The sequence below is a fragment of the Hippocampus guttulatus genome, chromosome 1 (genome assembly GCF_054856545.1).
Source record: "Hippocampus guttulatus isolate MCC_2025c chromosome 1, RoL_Hgut_1.0, whole genome shotgun sequence".
NCBI classification, from domain to species: domain Eukaryota; kingdom Metazoa; phylum Chordata; class Actinopteri; order Syngnathiformes; family Syngnathidae; genus Hippocampus; species Hippocampus guttulatus.
Window position 1 is genome coordinate 26386438 of NC_141261.1, and position 21826 is coordinate 26408263.

Sequence of the window (21826 nt, forward strand, 5' to 3'; positions counted from 1 at the left end):
TGAAATGTATGTAAAAAAATCATCATATTGTCAAATTCATTACAACAAAAATGTGAACGTTTTAAGACAAGATTCACCATGTTAAGTCTAGTATCCCTTTAAAGAAGTACACAGGTTATTTTGCGGGGACAAAGGCACCCACAAAGTGCTGTACTGCCAAGTACAGATGATAGACAGCTTGCTTGTGTGGCATTGTTCCTGACAGTTCTGATAAAGACCACCCCCCACCCCAACAAAAACCCACAAAAACTTTGTGGAACTAAAACAAAGCTATCACTGTTCAATTTGGCAAGATTTTTTGGGGTCAATTTGTGAGCTTTAGAAATTCTGAAAATAAACAAATCCGATCTTTTTCAGACAAAGCCAATCACGTGATCGGATCAGTAGAGTGTCAATTCTACAAGAAATGTGTTCTAGAACCACTCTCAATTCGTGAAAATCTGCAATATCGGTGGACTACATAAAATACATCTTCTTTTTTTTTCAATTTTACCTTTCCGATAACATTTGAAGCGAGGCCATCCAAACTTTTTACCTTTTGGGGGGACTGGCTAGGCTTAGGACACGAGTCCCGTGCTGGGAACTAAATGAGTGCTAATGAGCAGCGCGTGTGTCGTGTACTTTGCCGTATGACGGCAGTGGGAGGCTGCCATGTTGAAGAGCGACGGGCCACGAAGCGCTGTCTTATAATTAGTCACCCAAACCCGCGCCCCGGGGGCCAAAAGTCAAAGGATCGCCAAGGCCTGATGTAACACATGCGTGAGTCTCCCCTTTCAGACTTCAAACTCCAGTTTGTGAACAAAGTCCTGTCTATCTATTCTGAATAGGAATCTCCGACCAGTGAGCAAACTCCAGTTGCAAGCGCTGCCTATTTGTAGCTTCTCATCAATGACCGCTTTTCATTCCCACACGTCCCATCTCAAAGGCAGCAGGCAAGACGGCCGCACGTGAGCAGCCAAAATAGCAGGAGCCCACGGCCGGGAAAAGGAAGTACGGGGAACCTGGGACTTATTTTCTTCTGCTGGCGGCACAGGAGCCGTTTGTTTGTGAGTGTTGATAAGAGCAAAGCGAGAGGAGAGGAGACAATGTGCTGGCTACAGCAGAAAGGAGGCCGCTGCTCTGCTGTCATGCAGTAGATGGAGCAGATAGGTGAGTGCATGGAGTGTCGGGGCAGCGACAGTGTCAACAGATAACTATCTGCAAATAACAACGCTTATGCAAGCCACACCGGCTGAACGGGGGAGAGTGGAAAAAAAAAATCATATTTCCGAGCCACTCAATTGCTGTCATTTTGCAAACGATGGTGCATATTATGCTGAATTTGTCGATTCATTTAGGAGTGCTATTTGTATTGTCTGACCTTCAACCCCACAACAAACTGGAATAAGAACTTAAGTTAATTAAGTATTAATTGTATTAAGTACTCAAAGGTGCTTAAAACTACATTTCACACTCGCTGTCCACCTAAAGTTGGGTGTGAATCTCATTTCCACGGCACACCAGATTGTCGTTGTGGCAGGGGGCGGCCACTTTAAGTACTCAGAGCCATCCGGAACGTCTCCCACAGAAAAAAACAAAAATAAAAAAACACAAGAAGCCATAAAAGCATTTTGACATCTAAAGTGAGGGTAAAAATTCATATGACACCCATTTTTACCTGTGTGCATTAAAGAAAACAAAAACAAAAACAGGTTTTTGCAATAGTGAAATCTACTGCTAGGGAAAACACACAAAAAAGAAGAAAAAACTGTCAATTTGAATTTTAAAAAACAATTTCACTTAGTAATCTAAAATATATACAATGCACCCCCCCCCCACACACACACACACAGTCTATCACCTATGGATTCACCTGTTCAAAAAAATGTTTTTCAATATTTGTAATTATTTTTTTATGTGGAGCGTGAACCCGTTTCTCATGGAAAATGCTTATTGGAGGTCTGTCACCATATTGTTCAAGATGTTTTTGGGTTAAGTTTTTTTAAAAATAATCTCGCATTTATAACATGCATCTGTTACGTTTCAGTGACCCCCAAATAAGTGAAAAAAAGAAATACCCTCTCCCAATACATCCAAGGCACGCTTTTTGTTGTTGTTGTAAATTTACGGTACCAGAAATCTCTTTAAGGTCGTTAAAAAACGTTGTTGTTTTTGTTGTTGTTGTTTGTTTTTATGTTTTATATTGTGTACATCATATAGTACAATTTGTTGTTTGCACTTCTGGACTTTCTTTTCTATTTTTACCTACAATTACCTTGTCTGTTTACATAAATAAACAAATAAATAAACATAAAACTGCGAAAGATATGGACTGCGAAAACTGAACTGCAATATCGCAGGGGTTTACTGTAAATGTGTCATCCAAATCCATATAGAAAAAAAAAAGATGGACCTGGTCCCCCGGGTTTTGAGATTGACACACTCAGAGATGCAACGATTAATCCACAACTATCTTATTATCAAATTATTTTTAAAAAATGTTGATATTTGATTAATTGTTGAAAGACCATTTAAATGTGTCCAAATCCTCGTAAATTCAGCCTTTCAACAGTAAATATTCTCAGATTCACGTTCCATGAAATTAGATTTTTTTTTTTGTTTCATCCAAATTCGATGTTCTCAAACATCTGCTTTATTTTGGAAAACAATGCTTGACATTTTTGCCTATTTACTTGTGTTACAGACCAAACTAGGAACTGAATTTTCATTAATTTATGCTTTTTAAAAAAAATCTGATTCATTGATTAACTCATTCACTCCCAAAGACGTTTTTAAACGTCTTTTCAGACTTGGTCTAGAATTGGCTGGTACTGAATGAGTTAATTGACAAAACAATAAATGGGAAAATTATTTATTAAAACAATTATTATGTGCAGGCAAATTTGAGTTTTCTGTCCACCATGATCTGTTCAGAGGACTGCTGGCACACAATGTGGAGAGTTGGTTCGTCTCCGCTACATCCTCAAGAAGAAGTCTTATCATAGTCATTATAACCCATCTCCTCTTGTCATTTGACTTTTAAGGACAACTATGAATATACCTTGTCATGAAATCAAACCTGAGAGGAGTGCTCAGATTGTTCCTACTCATGACATCTATTTGGTTTCAGGCTAATCATAAACCACAAGGGCCTATTTAGCTGTTCATATTACAAGACGATAAAAAGCTCTGATAAAAAAATTATGGCACTTGGGAAGAGACATTGTTGCTTTTTTTGGGGGTGGGGGGCTCGCTCCTGACATGTAACATTTCATCCTGGCGGTGGCTCTTTAGCATGTCTTTGTCAAAATGCCTGCATGTCACATCACGTCAAAAAGTCTCCTCCGTGCAACAAATAAGTCAACAATTGCGTCAATAAACACAGAGAGCCACGCAAGACGTAAATCAATCACAGCGTGCGATAAGGCCCTTCAATCATTAACTGTTTTGCTGAGGATTCACGTCCTCTTGTGTCAGCGGCTCGTCTCAGGGCGAACCTGCCGAGATTCTTCGGACCGTCGATCCGCAGACGGCTTCCACCGCCACATGCTCCAAAAGGACACAAAAGTCACTTACGCTAACCGGCGGGGCTCCAGGCGTGACACGGAAACTCATGCTGTGGCCACATTATACACAACATGCACACAAAATGCTGATCTGTGGCCATGAATCCGGCAGAACGTCTACACGACTAGTCATTTGTATTAATGTCATACTTGGACAGCTGGGTAAGCAAATCAAGCTCACCTTCTCTTCAAACAGTCAGGGAGAGGTTGAAGATGTCGCATATTATGAGAGACATCATTCAGGATTACCTCTCATGCACACTACTAAAACGCTTTCAGTCACACAGCTGAAACACAGACACACCAATGACTGAAAGTCTCTCACACACTGGTCAAACTCTCACACGCATTCCTGAAACTCTCATGCTCACTTCTAAAGTACAGATCAACTAAAAATCTCTCACTGACTCCCGGAACAATCCTTCCACACTACTAAAATTTACACACTAATGAAATCTTGTAACACTTGACACTGAACTAGGCTCGTAATATACTGAATGCACTCCTGAAAAAAAACTAGTTTTAGTCGTGTGAATGAGAGTATTGCGGTAGTTGTAATGCATGAGACAGAATTTCGGTTGGGTGTATCAGTGCTGTTTCAGTCGTAAACATGAGTGCTTGTTAGTAGTGTATGTGAGAGCGTTTCAGGAGTGTCTACACCTCATCCCAGATTATTATGGAAAGATGTTTTGGATTTAATCGCTTTTGATTTCAGCAAGTACTGTACAATCTCCTAATGCTGCAAATTCAACTCATGACTACTTTCAGTTCTTTAAAACCCGCCACTCAGCGAGGTGTGGGCTGTGTGTTCCTGACAAGACCTCATAGTCATCGTGGAGGGTCTGTGGATGCCCCCCTTCTGATGGATGCCCGGGGCCCCCGCCCCATTAACCCTTGCCTTTAAACATCCCTGGTTCAAGTACAAGTGTGAGTACTTTCCAGGAAACGTTTCATGGATTTTTTTCTTTTAAATTATAGTTATCCATCCATCCATTTTCTGAACCGCTTTATCCTGACAAGGTTTGCAGGGCATGCTAGAGCCTATCCCACCTGACTTTGGGCAGTAGGCAGGGGACACCTTGAACCAGTTGCCAGCCAATCACAGGACACACCAAGACGAACAACCATCCGCGCTCACACTCACACCTCGGGACAATTTGGAGTGTTCAATCAGAACTGCTATGCATGTTTTTGGAATGTGGGAGGAAACCGGAGTGCCAGGAGAAAAAACCCCACAGGCCCGGGGAGAACATGCAAACTCCACACAGGAAGGCCGGAGCTGGAATTGAACCCGGTACCTTTGCACTGTGAGGTCGATGCGCTAACCACTGGCCCACCGGACCGCCCAATTGTATATTTAGCACAAATTAAATTTTCATGTTTCCTTTTGTACATCAGTACATTTTTAGAGTTTACTTTTTACTTTAGTATATTTCAGTCTGGACTTTTTTTTTTTTTTACTTTTACTGAAGTAAAGGAGTTGAATCAGTAATTTTACTTTTACCAGAGGTACATTTTTAGTCTGAGCTTCTTTTAGTAAAGAGTTGAAATCAGCACATATACTTTTACCACGGTCTTTTTTTTTCTCACAAGGCATATTTCTACTTTAGTAAAGGGTTTGAGCACATTTCAGTGGTGGTCCGAATCAGCAACATCACTGCAGTCGATATTGTGTGCAAACTGTAACAAATAGTACTGATAATGAAGACTCTGCTGTCACCGTGTGGCTAAACGTTACCCAGCCACAAGTTCCATTGGCTGAAACATGATCAACTCATTTTAGTAGAAATTGATTTTTTTAAGTTGCAACAATGTTTCTTTCGATCCTGCTTTTCCATTATTCTACGCCTTCTACTGCAGCAGCGTTGCCCTCCACGCGGCCGAGCTTCCAGAAGCACAAACAGCAGCTGGTTGTGTTCTAATGTTGTAACCCGGAGGCCCCTCCGAACATCCCCCGGACCACCACCATCACCCGCTGCTTGCCCTTTACCTGAGACAGAGAAGCGCGGCGTCCCATCATGGCCGAACATCCCGACGCTCAGCCGGCCCGTGGGGCAAAGGCCCATGAGTTGAGACCGGACCCCAGCCTGAGACTGGACGCGGTTATTTGTCTGGGCCACGAGGTGCTCGATGATAATCCTCTAATACCTGTCACAGCAAGATTTGATTGGACAATTGCATTATTAGTATAAAATGAGCGGGCCCGATGAAAGCTTCCCCTCGGACGGGCGGAGCACAAGAGAGATGGGTCACACGTTTGCTTCACTCACACTTGAGAGGAGGAGCTCCTCGGCTGGATGCAATTTGTGCAAAACATGAGATTATTGTACTTTCTAATCCTCTTTCGCGGGACTGTACAAATGCTTGGAAAGCTCACGTTCATGCGTGGGACTAATTGTGGCTGCTTTGTTAATTTGGATCAGGAGAGACCATTTGGTTTCCAAATATCATCAGAAAATTCCTTAACTTTTACCTCTGTACATGATTTGCATGTACCGAACAGCAAAGGTAAATGTAGGATGTTTGTATTGCAACACTAAAACAAGTCAGTTAAAAATCGGACGGGGCCGGCCTGCAAATAGTGAAAACCCTTGAATAATTGACACATTAAAAATAATCTTTTTTTAATCTTTAAAAAATATTGAATAAAATGGGATATGCTGCGAATACGTGTTTTCTATTGAAAATTCAAAAATATTAATAAAATAAAATAAATATATCTGCAAGTGCCGAATTTCGAGTATGGGATGTCTACTGTATTGTAGTGTGCTGTATAAAGGCATATCATAACAACATCACTCCATAGAATGGAAAAAAATAATCAGTTTGTGCATCAATTTAATTCATTAAACTGCTCCTTTTGGTCTGCCCACAGCCACATGAACAGAAGAGTTTCACAGCTACTTTAAATGACTCAGTCGACTTCAGTGATGTTAGTAATTTTTCACAGAGGATGAAGATTATATGACTGACTGTGAGTATTATGATTTTGTCTGTCTACATAGATTGCTTCGTTGTTTGTGTTAAAAATGTATTTTTAAAAAACATGAAAACACGTTCAAGACAGTGAGTGAGTTAGCCATAACTCAGTTTGAACATTATTGGCTGGGTGCGGTAGAATTCAACACCCTATATATTGGAAGTACATAATCATTTGAGATGCGAGATAAAGGAATCAATAAATGTATACTATTTATCCTGTTCATATAAAAACATATTTGAGGTACTTTTATTCTTTTTTTTCATGATTTAATTTTTGTCCCTTTCAATGTGACTAAAACAAGGATTATAGCGGCGCCATAGCCCCCTCTACTGACGAGCTGCCACTGGTGCTGACTCCCACATCCCCAGTTAAAAACAGGTGTGCACGCGTGTGCAACCACATTATCGCAGTCTTTTTATTTTTACTTTCCCTCTTGAAAAGATGTGTTCTGGAAGTTAAAAGTAGTATACTCACATATACTGTTAATTATACAGTATATTATAGACATAAATATACATGTAGATTAGGGTTTATTTGCTTCATTTTTTTATTCTGTTTTTTTTCACGTCAGAGAAGACAGGAATAGGTCACCACATGCACGCACGCACACACACACACACACACACACACACACACACACACACAGGGTACTAAAACTCCGATGTTGCAAGACCAAAATATGCACCTTGTATCTGTTTTTTATTTTTTTAAACCATCAATGATTTTATTTTTTTAAACCATCAATGATTTGTCACTGTCGTGCTGATGTGCAGTAGCTGTCAGAAGGAGATGCTAGTGGTAGCTTCCTAAATATTGGCACGGCTGGAGGAGCCGTCGGGTGGGAAAACATTCATGAGGCCATCGGGGCTGCTTAGCGGCTGTTGTCGTGTTGACATTTGGCACGACATGATCGTTTGGGACCGTTGAGCCATTCAGCCCACGTGGAACACAAGTACCAAACGCTGGCGTTCTCCTTCAGCCAGCTCAAGTAATTCTCTCTCTCCCCCCAAAAAATACTGTATACCTGTATATATACACACACACACACACAGCCAATCACAGGACACACACACACACACACACACACACGTATATATATATATGTATATATATATATATATATTTCCAGCAACCCTTCTGGTCGCAATGGCCAGGGAGTGAACCACCAACTACCTCTGGGTTGAGAAACAACTGCTCTACCATTCCACCCATCATTGAAAAGCTTTGAAAAAATATTTTGTTTAAGATGGGTTTCCTGCAGAAGAGTTACTAACATTGTCATATTGAAGTAAGACTAAAAAAGAAAGCTATGATTATACAGTATTATGTTTTGTGTTGTTTTATTTTCAACCCATACAGAGGATGAGTCATTTAAATTAGGGAAACATATTAAGTGTTAGCTCAAAGCCAAACTAGCTTATTGCTAATATACCAAGGGACAGTTGAAACAAACTTGCCTGGGGTAAGTTGTAATGCCTATAAAATTATACAGTTTTATACAGCATGCTAAATTTGACATGAATGCATCAGTACAAATTTGATTGGAAAAAACAACTGGCCACACAATCCAGCCACATTCAAGGAACATGAGTTTGCACTTAAACAAGTAACTGATCATAAAGGTCCAGCTTTAACAGCTTCAGACCAAGCTTCTGCTATGACTACTGTCCAAACTTCTGCTCCAGCTATAAACCAAGCCACTCAAAAAGCCGCCATCTCTACAGATAAAACACTGACTTGGCTGAATTGTTGCTCAACAGTTTTTCGACCCCTACCAAAAGTCAAACTACAGAAACTCCCTTTATCCAAAAGGAAGAGGAAACAAGCAGGAGTAACTGACACACCTGTCAAGCTGACACTGGAAGTAGAGCAGCAGATGAATTCTGAGAGGGGAAACCGGAAAATAAGATTGCCCCCCCCCCACCACCACCACCACCACGACCACCAAAAAAAGTTTGTTGTAGCTATTAAACAGTGGCACCTTTTGTACCATTTTATTTTTATCAAGATTCATATATTAGTGAATTTTAAGTCATATATACTCTACAGGACCACAGTAATTTTGTTTAAACATTTTGAACTTTCATCATTATCATGACATTTATTTCAGATTATTACATTTCTCCCCACATGTTATATTTGACCCAGACCAGAAGGTCAATTGTAACATTATACCCCTTGTATTTGACACGACGTCATGCATTTTCTGTTTGGTTTGCACAGGCATTTTGCATGCCATTTATTAGTAGACACTTGAAGCTAGTTTGCAAAGCAGTTTCAACACACAAGGTCAAAAGAGCTCAAAGTTAGAGACACACAGGTCCAACATGTTACAAATGTCGCTGGGTTCCCTATTTGAATTATTGACAGGGAAATCCTTGTTTTTCTGAAAGTTAAAAAAAAAAAAAAGAACAATTGTAAAGCAATAGGTTTAATATTGTTCATGCCAAAATATCTTTAAAATAGATATATTTGATTCTGGCTCTGGCCTCCCTGTGTGGAGTTTGCATGTTCTCCCCGTGCCTGCCTGGGTTTTCTATGGGCACTTCGGTTTCCTCCCATATTCCAATACAAGCGTGGCAGGCTAACGGAAGACTGTAAATTGTCTCTCGGTGTGAGTGTGAGCGCGGATGGTTGTTTGTCTATGTGTCCTGTGATTGGCTGGCAACGAGTTCAGCATGTCCCCCGCCTACTCCCCAAAGACAGCTGTGATGGTCTCCAGCACGCCCCGCGACCCTTGTGAGGATAAACAGATAAGAAAATGGATGGAGGGATGGATGGATATACTGTATTTATCTATAAAGAGATGCTTTCCTCCTCTTGCTTCATGTCTTTTCCATGAAAACGAACACAAATGTGTCTTAATGACTTCAGAGTTAGTTCCCTTTTTGCTCGTTTTCAAAATGGTCCTTCATCGTCACTTAATTTGTCTTTACCGTTAATGCCACTGGAGGGAGCTTTATGATGTTGTTGCAATATACCAGAGAGATCTGTGATCTGAATTGGTGTGGTAGCCATTTTGCGTTTGCATAATTGCAGTCAGCAAAATAGAAGATGCTATTTTTAAGATATGGATGAATTTGTGAGCGGGTCAAAACAATGCATGTCCTTACCATTGTTGTGAGTGTATAAGAGTGTACGGTAAAGGGTGTCATGAGGAGTTGGGATCATTTATTCACTTGTTGCCGCAGAGTTTGTCGGCAATTCGAGTGGTTGCTATGAAGCCGCTTATGTCGTGCTTATGTCTCTTGATATGCATTTTTGTCTTTACTTTTATGCAAGGAGAGAGAATATAAATTAGAATCTTCAGAACAATTAAATGAAATTGGATCTTTTCCAACGTTTGTTAGCGCACCCAATGGCACACTGATTTGCATTCAGTCGCATTTGTTGGAGACAGACGATTTCTTCACATGACAGTATGTTTTTTTTTCCATCCATCTTGCATCTGCCCAGCGTTTTGGATCAACTTAATTTGCATCCTGCGTTATATGCAAATGATTCCATGAATGAACATTTGAGCCAAAGCCGCACTTCACAAAGTCTTTTAGTAGGTTGCTGCGCTTTCTTTTTTTTTTTTACTTTCTTCTTTTTACTTTTACACTTTACCTTTGAAAAATTTTATTTTCTTCTACTTAATCCGTCAAAATTGGCCCATTACTTTTTTCAACCCCAGTGGATGATGACATGATGTAAAAATGACCTAAATTGAAAGATGTAAAAACAATCGCGGTTGGGATCTTGATTGATCGTGATTGAGTGAAATTTGGGGGTCTTATTACATGAACAAACGAGGACAGCAACAACATGGACAAACATCAACCAGGGAGCAACAACAACAGCATCGGAGAAGCAAGCTATCCCCCATTAAATTGCCTTATTCAAGAGAATTGTTTGATGTTGTTGGCTACAACAATATGTGGTGAATGGATTTTTTTTTCTTGTGCCATCCTAAAAAAATCTGCTAATGAGTCTAATCTGAAAAAAGAAGAAAAAGCACACAAGCAAAGTGTATTTTTTTTGCTGTGATCATTTGGTAATCAAGCTTTTTCTCATGCAGGACACATTGTCACTTCAGTCAGAATTACGTTTTGTACATCTTATGACTTAATGCATTTTGTTATTTCATGACATTCATTGTGACACATATTTCAGAATATTTTGTGAGTCTGTTTGACTTGATGTTTACCCCAATTTGGGGCTTTAAATGCGTTCATTTTAAGTTCTGGTGCACAGATGGAAATGATCTTTCTGCAAAATCAGCAGGCATCTCTTTTTGTATTTGGATGTTTAATAATCTAATTGTCTGTAAACTTCATCAAAAAAAATGCTGCCTCTGTCCGCAACAAAATCAAATGTACACAACAAAAGATAATCACGATCATCCTCCCAAAGGACAACATCCAATATTGGCGGCCATTGGCCGGTGTGGCGGGGGGGCCAGCTTCCTGGGCCTTGTTAACAAGCTCCATATCTGTGACACACCTCCCCGATAAGCAGCGTGTGAAAAAGCCAGACAAAACGGGCCTGAGCACCAAAAAGTCAAAGAAAAACAAGGGAGTGGACTTTGCGCGCAATCCGCTGAATTGGCTGAATTGAAGCGCGCACTCACCAAATGGCCGTTCCACACTGGAGCCCACTTGCGTGTTTACGTTGACCATGTCCTCCTCCTCCGAGGCGTCCTTGTGTTCAATTCTCGTTTTCCTGCCAGCTTGAGGCGTGAAATGTGAAAGTTTGGCGGCGGGTAGGCGGCCGTGTGAGAAGGGTGTTGGTGGAAGGTAAGGCCGGTGTGGCCGCTGTTATCTTATTGATTTTCCTAATCTGGGCAAATGTGGGTGGGGAGGTTAAACAGTAACCAGGCTCGTATGGACACCGATCTATATAGCGGCTGTAACTATGGCAACATGATGATAGAAACTCAAATAGACATCAAGTTATGATGTGCTTGCCGTTCTTTCCCTTCACTGCACAACATCACAAATTGGTAGCCGAATAACATAGTTGCTCAAGTCGCTTTAAACTCACTGTCACAGTATCAGTAAAAAAATAAACAAATCATAATTAAAAAATTTTGTCTGTTTTTTTTTTTTTGGTCTGTTGTGTTGTTGTTGTCCAAGCATGTTAAAAGTGATTGAAGTGGTTCATTGAGAGAGAGTGTTTACACAGTGGAAGAGTGAAAGGGTGGTTAAGCAAGCTAAGATTGACTATCCAGAATCAACATTGTAGATATCAGTAAGGTCTTTCTGACTAGTTGTAATTATATCTTGAGTAGTCTGACTTTTCATTCAAGATATCCATCCATCCATTTTCTGATCTGCTTTATCCTCACAAGGGTCGCGGGCCGTGCTGGAGCCTATCCCAGCTGTCTTCGGGCAGAAGGCAAGGGGACACACTGAACTGGTTGCCAGCCTATCACAGTCATTTAAGATATCTGTAATGTAATTGTGACGAGCCAGAAAGACAGACAGCATTCTGTCACTTGTGCCTAGTTCAAACTGCATTACAGATATTTGCAATTATTTTGCCCCGGGAGTTGCTGATGGTGTAGTGTTACACTCACCTGACTTGTGTGCAGACAGTGTGGGATCATTTCTCACTCAGTGACTCTGTGGATGTGGGTGTGAATGGTTCGTCTCTCTATGAGCCCTGCAACTGACTGGTGACCAGTTCAAGTTGTAATCTGCCTTCCACCCTAAATCTGATTTTCTTTTTTTTAAATTACTGTTTAGGCCTGTGTTAGTCAAACTGGAGTCTGGAAGCTGTAACATGGGGTCGGGGTAGGGGGGTGTCTGCAAAATGATTTGCTATAAAGAATGTATTTTTTTTTTTCCGGATGACTTTGCCATTCCATTCCATGTCAGTGCCATTTATATTGAACAGTGATATCGAAAAATGCAGTGTGAAAGGGCCTAAAATTACTTGGTTGACGGTATATTATTTTTCGTAGCCAGCCAAAGGAAATTTGTTTGCTAAAATATGTACAAAAATTTCAAATTTTCATGAGTGATGAATAATTACATCGAGGTTTTGTAAGAATTGTTCTTACTTGAACTTTAATTTGCCAAACTTTTATCCTTGAATTCTGATTTCACAACTAGTAATCTATCAATTTGTTATGTATTTGTAATAATACATGCATTGTTAACACAATTAAACATTTTCTTGGTCTCACCTTCGTAACGGCCCCTTTAAGGGAAGCCGCAGAGTTCTACAAAGTAGCCTTCAACAAAATTAGTTTGACAGTCCTGAGCTAGTAAATGTAGCTGAGCAAAAGGTTTCTTTTTATTTAGCGTTGTTCCTGCTTGATTAGAAGTGTGATGGGGATTGTTCTGGATATGTACAAATTTTATTTCATGAATCCCTGACTGTGGATGAAATAATAAAGAATGACACACGCACGAATGCACAGCCACCCCTGGCCACCCGTAACTGAGGTGTTGTGCCACTGTGGCCACCCCACTGAAAAAAATTCTGGCTACGCTCCTGTCCACAGAATGGGTGCTGGTTGCGAAAAAAAAAGGACATTTTGTGAAAGCAATAAAGGTGAAATTGATGACATTCATCTTATTTATTTGTTCCTATCTGGAATGTATACCTTCCAATGAATGTACAAAGACAAGTGTTTTAGTTGGCTTCTAGGCCCAGATATTATCCTGTTAAAAACACAAATGTCCATTCAATTTTATTTATTTTTTAATGTTAATGGGATCTCCACGGTTCATACATCCCATGAACGTAAAACTTTTTATAATGACATAAATTGACGTGAACGAGGGCTGATTGGTGGATGGACATAGGCTCCCCTGATTGGTGACATCGAAGGCTCAACGCCTTGACGAGCAGATGTGTGATGGCACCGAGGAGGGGACTTTCTCTTCCTATCTGTTTGGAACCCTTGTGCTTTGTGGATGACAGAGAAGTCAACTTCCATTTGTGTTTCAATGTTTTCTCTTGTTTCTGTTCGCGAGGAATGGGTTTTGGTTTCATTAATGTTGAAATATGTTTACTTTCCCACAGAGAAATGTTTTGCTCACTGTTTTGGCCTTGATTAACCCAGAAGTCCTTTTGTTAAGGTATGGATGGGTTGCTGGAAAACTCCAATTGTAAATAAATTAAATAAAAAGTCATTTTCAGTGCAAGTGATCCCATGATTCCCTTATTCCTAGAACAATGTGAACTGGAGTGACTGATGCACTTCTTTAACACCAAGATTCACATATCCAGAAGATCACTACTTTTGTATAGCTGTCCACTGTCGTGACTGACATGCAACTTTGACGTGGTGTGACAAATCTAGAAAAACACTGCTTTTCTATAGCTGTAATGACTGATGCACAACTTTGAATTCAAGACTCACACACCAAGAAGAACCCAGATTTTCCATAACATACCACTGTAGTGTTGTTGTCTTTTATAATAACTGCTATGTGAAGGACTCAATGTTGCCTTTGAAGTATAAAAGGTGTTTTAAACTGAAGTATTAATTGGTAGATTGACATACTGTATGTTGTCAGCAGCATTAAAAAAAATCATGCTTGTGACTCTGCGTAGTGTATATGAGCTGCCACTGATTGCCTTATCCAATATTTTTTGCTATAAAAACGTCATCAGGCTCCAGTTTATGGCAGAGAAAGTCTCAGAGGGATGAACAGAGAGATGCAATGAGCTGAACGAAAATATACGCTTCACAAACAGCGAGTGACACTCGCATCTTTCAAAGTTGGGCGACCTCTTTGCACAATATCCAGCTTTTCGTGGATGGTCCGTCTTGAAAATTGTGTGGAAAGTAGTTCTGCAACCAGATCAACGTCTTCTTCTTCGGCCATTTTGGGTTAAAATGCAGTGATAGCTCCCTCTAGCAGGCGCTAATCCAATCACCGAACGCACACGTCCAGTCTCGACGTAAGGCATTCTAGCTGGCACCGAACGCGCACATCCAGTCTCGACGTAAGGCATTCTAGCTGGCCCCGGTGCGCAGACTCGTGATCTGATTGGCTATTGCAACCTGACTGTGCCCGTTCATTTACAGCGCACAGGGGCCTGCACTGTTTAATCTGAAGGCCCCGAGCAAATTTAATTTACCTGGCAACACAAGCTATCTGAAATATGATTGGTTAAAATCTCTACCATAATAAATAAATTATTTATCGAGTGGCTTTCAGTTATTTAAATAACATTGAAAGCCACTCGACTAAGTGGAAATAATATGACGCAAAGAATACAGAGAATAATTTTGTTTACATATTTATGAAAATAAAATAACATTAATTAAATTTATGTTATTGTATGAATGTTTAGGCCAGCAGAGAAGGCCTTGCTGGCCCTGAGGGTCCGCCACTGCATCTTTGTATTTGGATCTACACCATTGCTGTTGTCAATCGATCTTTCTCTAACTCACCCAATTGACCCCATATGGGGGGGGGGGGGGGCATCTTGCCCACAAAGTCACACTTTTACTGTTTCACATCTTGCCAAAATATTATTTGGTCTTTTTTGTTAAAACTAATTGGTTACCCTACAATAGACTTGTATTGATATTTAAAACGGGGTTGTGTATGCTTATGCTTAAAAAAAGATGGTTACATCGTAGTATCGAAATATTACATAAATTTACCTCAAAATCGGTTTGGATCCGTTCCCGCCGACCAGTAAAATAATGTCAATGCTAAATGAGTAAGGACCTAAGGACGGGGCTGAAATTCAAATTGGCTCTATCTAGTGGCCATGAAAGGAATGATGGCGGGACTCTGTCCCCAAATGAACAACAAACAACATGTTTTTTTCCTGAAATGAACAAGATAATGCTTGACAGGACAATGCTTATGTATAATGTGAAAAGAAAGGAGGTAATAAAAAAAAGAAAAGAAAAGAAAAAGAATTTGATTCCATTTGGGGTGGGAATGAGGTGTTTGACAGATATTTAAGGGACAGCCCTAAGGGGCGGATCTAACGCGAACGAGTTATTTCCTGGTCACCAACGACAACACGCGAAGGTAAAGTTTAAAACACAACAAATCTACAAGAGTTGCTCACGCTTTATATGATTTGCATGCGTTTTATCCTGCTGCCTTATCTGAACGCCATCACTGCTACTCAGCGATCATATCAATTTTACACTTTTGAGCCGCCAGTCCATAACGTTAGCAAAACCAGCTAGCAGGCGAATAATCTGTAACGTATTTAGAACGAGATAGAGTAGTTTGTTTTGTCCTTACATTCATGTCTCATTCATGCCATAACACACTTAATCCCTTTGCCTACTCCATGTTTTAGTTGATAATTTTCTTTAATTCATGTACTGTACTGTATTCGGGTCCTTCACATAGAGAGTGCATTTTTTAATTAACCTACAATGCTCTGACGGACGGAGTCGAATGCCAGTCTATGAAAAACAACGCTATCCTGTTAAAGTGATGCTTCGCGACTCTCCCTATACGTACAATAAATAAGTGTACAGGTACAAATATCCATTATTTGAAATTAATAAGAATTTTTGGGGAAAACGTTTGTGCTCCAGGACTAGGTTAAGATTTGAAAACTGAGTGATCATTTGGCGATGAGATTTAAAGACTTGTTAAAATGTGTCGAAAAATGTTTTATTTGAATGAAATAGTCGAAAACATTTTTTAATACACTAACCAGTAATGTAGTACAAAACCTAAAATTATGCGATATTGTATATTTTACTCATGCAAAAAAAATTCGGTTAAATACATTAATCTTTTATTTAATTTAATATAGAAACTGTATACAGAAAAAGGTTTTCTATATCTATCTATCTATTTCTATCTATATCTATCTATCGAGAGAGAAAGGGAGAGAGAGCGCCAATAGATGTTAATTTTAGTATATTTTAATGGTCTTATTAACTATAACGGATCACCAAATAAAAGCATTTTTATCTTTTTAGAAGCTGTACATACTTTTTAATCTTACTGTTATTTAATTTTTAAAACAAAATGATGATTGAATTCAGAAGTAAAATATTAAATGCCTATGAAAGTTGTTCATTGTATTGATTTTTATTATTTATATTAAATCAATTAAACAATGAATTAGATCAATTAATAGAACAATTCTGAATAACCTTTCAATGACCAGTTTAAGAGGGTAAAAAAAAAAAAACCCACATCTGAATTAGTCCAATATATATGACAGATGTGTTGAAAGAGAGATCCACACTTTGCCCTCCTTTGAATGAAATATTTGATTTCCATGCAATGTGTTGATTGCAGTACAGTCATGTTGCGAACAGCAACATCTTCTCTCATTGTTGCTGTGGTTTGTTGTCCCAGATGAACGTGGGCGTGGCTCACAGCGAGGTCAACCCCAACACGCAGGTGATGAACAGTCGCGGCATCTGGCTGGCTTACCTGCTGCTGACCGTCGTGCTGCATGTGGTCCTGCTCAGCATTCCCTTCTTCAGCGTGCCGCTCGTCTGGACGCTCACCAACGTCGTACACAACCTGGTCAGTTACGCTCCCAGCTTTACCCTCTTACAATCTTACTTGCCATGAGCCAGTACACACATGAAGATTTTGCAAAGCTTAAAAGATTGTTTATCTGTCCACACATGAAGATATTAAACAAACGAAAAAAAAAAGAATAAAGGCATTTAACAGTATAACACACATTAAGATAAGCATATGAATACAGTAATCCGTTGCTATTACGCGGTCACCTTCCGCGGCTTTGCTGTTTCACAGATTTTTTTTTAGTGCTTTTTAAAAATAATAATAATACAGTGAATTGTGTTCTGCATCCTGATTGGCGAAGGGACTGACCAACGTGAACAGTCTCCGCACCTCCTTCTCTGTACATTCATTCATTCATCTTCCAAACCGCCTCATCCTCATTAGGGTCGCAGGGGGTGCTGGAGCCTATCCCAGCTGTCTTCGGGCAGTAGGCGGGGGACACCCCGAATTGGTTGCCAGCCAATCGCAGGGCACACAGAGACAAACAACCATGCACGCCCGCACTCACACCTAGGGACAATTTAGAGTGTTCAATCAGCCTGCCATGCATGTTTTTGGAATGTGGGAGGAAACCGGAGCACCCGGAGAAAACCCACGCAGGCCCGGGGAGAACATGCAAACTCCACACAGGGAGGCCGGAGCTGGAATCGAACCCGGTACCTCTGCACTGTGAAGTCGACGTGCTAACCACTGGACTACCGGGCCGCCCTTCTCTGTACAGCTTGCCAAATTTACCTTTGCAAATTTTTGGTCTTTGGTTTCATTGTATCAGTGGCGGAAGCTGGTCTGTCAAGGAGGGGAAGCTCAATTTCGGCCTACATCATAAAATGTGTCCGTTTATTTATACGTGAATTCTACTCTTCGTTCCTTTTCCAAAAAAAAAATGAAAAGGATGCCTTCACCATAAGATCGGTGATTGGCTCATTTCGCTGTCAATCAAAAAGAGATTCAGCCTCAGGCAGATCATCCAATCATCATGCAGAAAGACGGAGTTTTCGGGCCAGCCTATAAACGCCCACTGTCCGTCCATACACTCCCAGAGACGCTGAGAGGCCAGTGGGCGGGACAAAACCAGCATTTATCCAATGACTTGTCTCGTTTTCAATGCATTGAGACAACCTACTCTGAACTCCCCAGACGCCCAGCGTCTGCGCAGTCGACGCTCAGCGTCCACACAGTTTAAAGCACAGTGAAGCTGCGGGAATGAATGAGAAGAGAGTCGCGTCGTAACCAGTGATAAGAAGCTGATTCGGAACAAAAGTTGAGCGCGTTGTAGCGCATATTTAGTCAATGACATGTACACACATATATTTGATCACTTACTTTTTGACATTTTAGGGGAAGCTGAGCTAGAGCAATCGCCTCTGCATTGTATACATAGTCCAGTATTGTATAATAACTGTAAAAAATAAAGCTATCAAGTATTGTGCAACTTTAGTGTCAAATTTGAAATTTCTTCCCTCACATTTTTTTTGCTTTTTTTTTTTTAATAAATCCTACTTCACGGATTTCACTTATCACGGGTTCTTTTTGGAACGTAACCCCCGCAATAAACGAGGGATTACTGTATACAGTTTGTTGTCATAAGACATCCGTGGAAAATAATACAAATCAAAATCATCACAATTCACAAGATTTTGTTTTGGAAGGAGAACATGTGTTTGGGAGATTTTATGGTTAATTTATTGTTTTTTTTTCACAATAAGACATTTGTACCATTAGCAACATCTGCTTTTTTCTTTGGAAAAGTCGAATCAAAATTTTTTCCGACGTTGTCACAGATGTTATGGACCAAACTCGTAACTGATAAAAATCATAATCTCTGTTGCCATTTGGGAATTTTCTGCTGTGACAATTTGAAATAATATCCTTTTTTTTAATAAAGAGATGGAAGGTACAACAAAATTTGATTCATTGATTACCGACAAAATAATTCAAACAATCACTTATTGCGCACAAACGTGACCTTGTGTGGCCGGTGATACTCAAGGACTTGGCTCACAGGCGCCAGCGTTAGAGCGCCAGAGAGCCGTCGTAGATTCCAAACGGCGTCTGCTCTGGTTTTGGCACAGGCTGGATGAATTTTCCTCGTTGTCAGTGTCGAAAAAGTCCTTCCAGTCGTATTCCTGCGCGTGCACCGATTGATTGATTACCGACAAAATAATTGAAACAATCACTGGGCTTATGTACTATTACATCACAAAAACCTGCCATTTGAACAGTGGTGTGTTGATTTTTTTATATCTACGAAAACAGACAATTTCTCACATGTTGGCACTTTTGACCTGAGGTATGTGCTTGCAGGAACTCGTTATTTTGCTGAGGTTGCCTATCCTTCACTTGTGCAACTCACCATGACAAAAGATTTGAAATTATTGATCATTTCAAACCTTAGCTAATTTTAAGACTTATGTTACGATACATGCTGCCTTTTACAGACATTTGGTTGGTCGTATCTGTGATATCCCAAAATTTCATCTGTGAGTGAGGATAGAAAAGGTATCAATGTCAAGTTAGTGAGCGACTTTTTGTATTTTTCTTTTCTTTTTTGGGGGGGGGGCGCCAAACGCAGGCGATGTACCTGTTCCTGCACACAGTGAAGGGAACGCCCTTCGAGACACCGGATCAGGGCAAAGCCCGCCTGCTCACGCATTGGGAACAGATGGACTACGGCATCCAGTTCACCGCCTCGCGCAAATTCCTCACCATCTCACCCATTGTGCTGTAAGTATGCACCGCTCACCTTCTCACAAAGGCCCGGTTTGGAAAAAGACGGAATATTGCGATCATAAATTATGGGGCGGGATGTTTGTATTTTGGGAATATTTATAAAATTGGAAATTTCTCCATTGTGAGACAAAGGTTTTCTTATCTTCTTATCTTATCTCATTTGGCTGTACTAAAGTGTCCATATTTTCTCAAGATAAAAAGTCGTAATTTTACGAAAATAAGGTTTTACTTTTGCAAGAAAAAGTCTTAAGATGACACCGGTCAACAAATTCTACATTTTTAAATTAAAGCTGCAAGGAAACTTTGAGATTCTTTTTTATGAACCATGAGGGCAAAATTTTGGAAATTGCCCATCCGTGGTATGAAGTAATATTCATGAACTGATGGTTCAGTTCAGCAACAGAGGGTTTTTTTTGGGGAGCTATAAATGACAACATATGGAAAAATCTGTATTGCACAAGTTTTAAAGGCCACACTTAAAATATACTGTATATCATGAAAATATCTCCAAACCTGGTGTGCTAGGAAAAAGGAACACTTTTTTAAAATGAGCATCAAAAATTTGCCATGGACGAATGAGTCGTTGCACAAAGCAAGAAGGCCATATAAAGTGTTTTTAAAAAGGACTATTAAGGGAAAAAATGTGCCTATTTAAAAAAAATGTATATACACACACTTATGGGATTTTTTTTAAATTAAAAAAGACTATTCATACATTAATATGATGATGCATCATAAACTTACAGAACTTTGAATTGATTTAACGTGTGGTAGTTTTTTTCTTCATGTTGCAGATTTTCATCTGTTGTTGGTTGTAATGTCTTCCCAGCATTAAATGAGTGTTGCCTCTATGAACGTGTATGTGTTGGTTACAATTTTGCTCAGTGATCACCGCTCGAAGGAATATTACATTGATATGATGTCGTTTCTTTTCTCGGCAGGTACATTTTGGCCAGTTTCTATACAAAGTACGACGCGACGCATTTCTTGATCAACACATGCTCCCTTCTTAGTGTCCTTTTGCCAAAGTTGCCGCAGTTCCACGGAGTGCGAATATTTGGAATCAACAAATACTGACAAATGAACGCTGGAATGCGACGAATACAAACACTGGAATTTCACCATTTTGGGAGGGGGGGGGTTGTTTTTTCTTGCATTATTTCCTCTTACGTCTGGAAGCTCTTTGTACTGTATGCATGTTGAAAATATTGTGCACTATTATCAGTGGGCTTTTATTCAATGACATGATTTGCTCTTGCTGTGGACAAAGCAACGCTTTTAACCTGCAGCAGCTTTGCCCATTATTTGAGGAGTATCAGTTACTGGACCACTCTTTTCCCTTCTTTTGGGGGGGGGGGGGGGGTTCCCCCTTGTCTAAAACCAAAATGATGACTTCATGTCTGCATGAGGACTGGCCGCAAGTCTGTAAACTTTAGGCTATTAATGTGAATTGTTTCTATTCATTGTGAAATTCCACCTTTTCATGTGTTTTTGTGAATGATTCTGGTTTGCATTTTACATGAAGGTAATAAATATTTGCTTTGCCTAAAATGAAAATTGAATTTCTGAACCCCCAGAGTGCAGACTGCATAAACAATGTCGAGTAACCATAACCTCATTTCAGTATTATTAGATATACACAATTGCTTCTCCATTTGATAGTTATTATAAAGCTATTCCACAACAATCTTGTCTTTTTGGGGGGGTAATGTGACCATTTTTCCACTTTTGGCAAAGAAGAAATATATGACAATACAGTGCTTTGAATTTGGGATTTCATGTCTTCCTCTAAGAGTCATGGTTCTTAAACATGTGACACCGAGTAGACATGAACACAGAGTAGTAGGCTTAAGTGTTCAGGTAACAACTGAGTTGATGTCTACATTTGGTCCTGTGATGCTCGCAATGCAAGCCCAATTTTTGCATTTAGGGCCCCTTTAAAAAGTGTTTTTGACAGTTGGCAACTTAAAGGCCTTCATCTGCATACAGTTCAAGTATTCAGAGGTCTTTGCCAAAAAGTGTCTCGTGACAAACCAAGTGACTTTGATCTGGTGTTATTGGAGACTGTTGAATGATCCGTCCAGGCTGAGCAA

The 21826-nt window shown here is 40.0% G+C and overlaps 2 protein-coding genes across 3 annotated transcripts in view; one reads left to right on the top strand and one right to left on the bottom strand.

Moving 5' to 3' along the window:
* hnf4a (hepatocyte nuclear factor 4, alpha) overlaps positions 1–5822 on the bottom strand; it is a 25370-nt gene extending 19548 nt beyond the window's left edge. The window contains exon 1 of the mRNA XM_086123015.1: positions 5536–5822. Within this exon, the coding sequence (XP_085979141.1) occupies positions 5536–5611 (76 nt within the window). The 5' untranslated portion in view covers positions 5612–5822. The remainder of the gene's footprint in view (positions 1–5535) is intronic.
* On the top strand, positions 807–21311 carry ormdl2 (ORMDL sphingolipid biosynthesis regulator 2). 2 transcript variants are annotated; one of them, XM_086123053.1, is made up of 4 exons: positions 807–1149; positions 16824–16997; positions 19576–19727; positions 20675–21311. In XM_086123053.1, the coding sequence occupies exons 2-4, from the start codon at positions 16824–16826 to the stop codon at positions 20808–20810; spliced, it is 462 nt and encodes a 153-aa protein (XP_085979179.1). In that variant the 5' UTR covers positions 807–1149; the 3' UTR covers positions 20811–21311. The 2 variants fall into 2 exon arrangements, with proteins under 2 accessions (XP_085979179.1, XP_085979169.1); XM_086123043.1 differs by lacking the exon at positions 807–1149 and adding an exon at positions 15448–15521.
* The last annotated feature ends 515 nt before the right edge of the window (positions 21312–21826 follow it).

Coding starts and splice junctions, on each gene's coding strand:
- ormdl2 (XM_086123053.1), top strand. CDS start 16,824: ATGAACGTGGGCGTGGCTCACAGCGAGGTCAACCCCAACACGCAGGTG. Junction 16,998..19,575: donor CCAACGTCGTACACAACCTG/GTCAGTTACGCT, acceptor CGCCAAACGCAG/GCGATGTACCTGTTCCTGCA. Junction 19,728..20,674: donor ACCATCTCACCCATTGTGCT/GTAAGTATGCAC, acceptor TTTTCTCGGCAG/GTACATTTTGGCCAGTTTCT.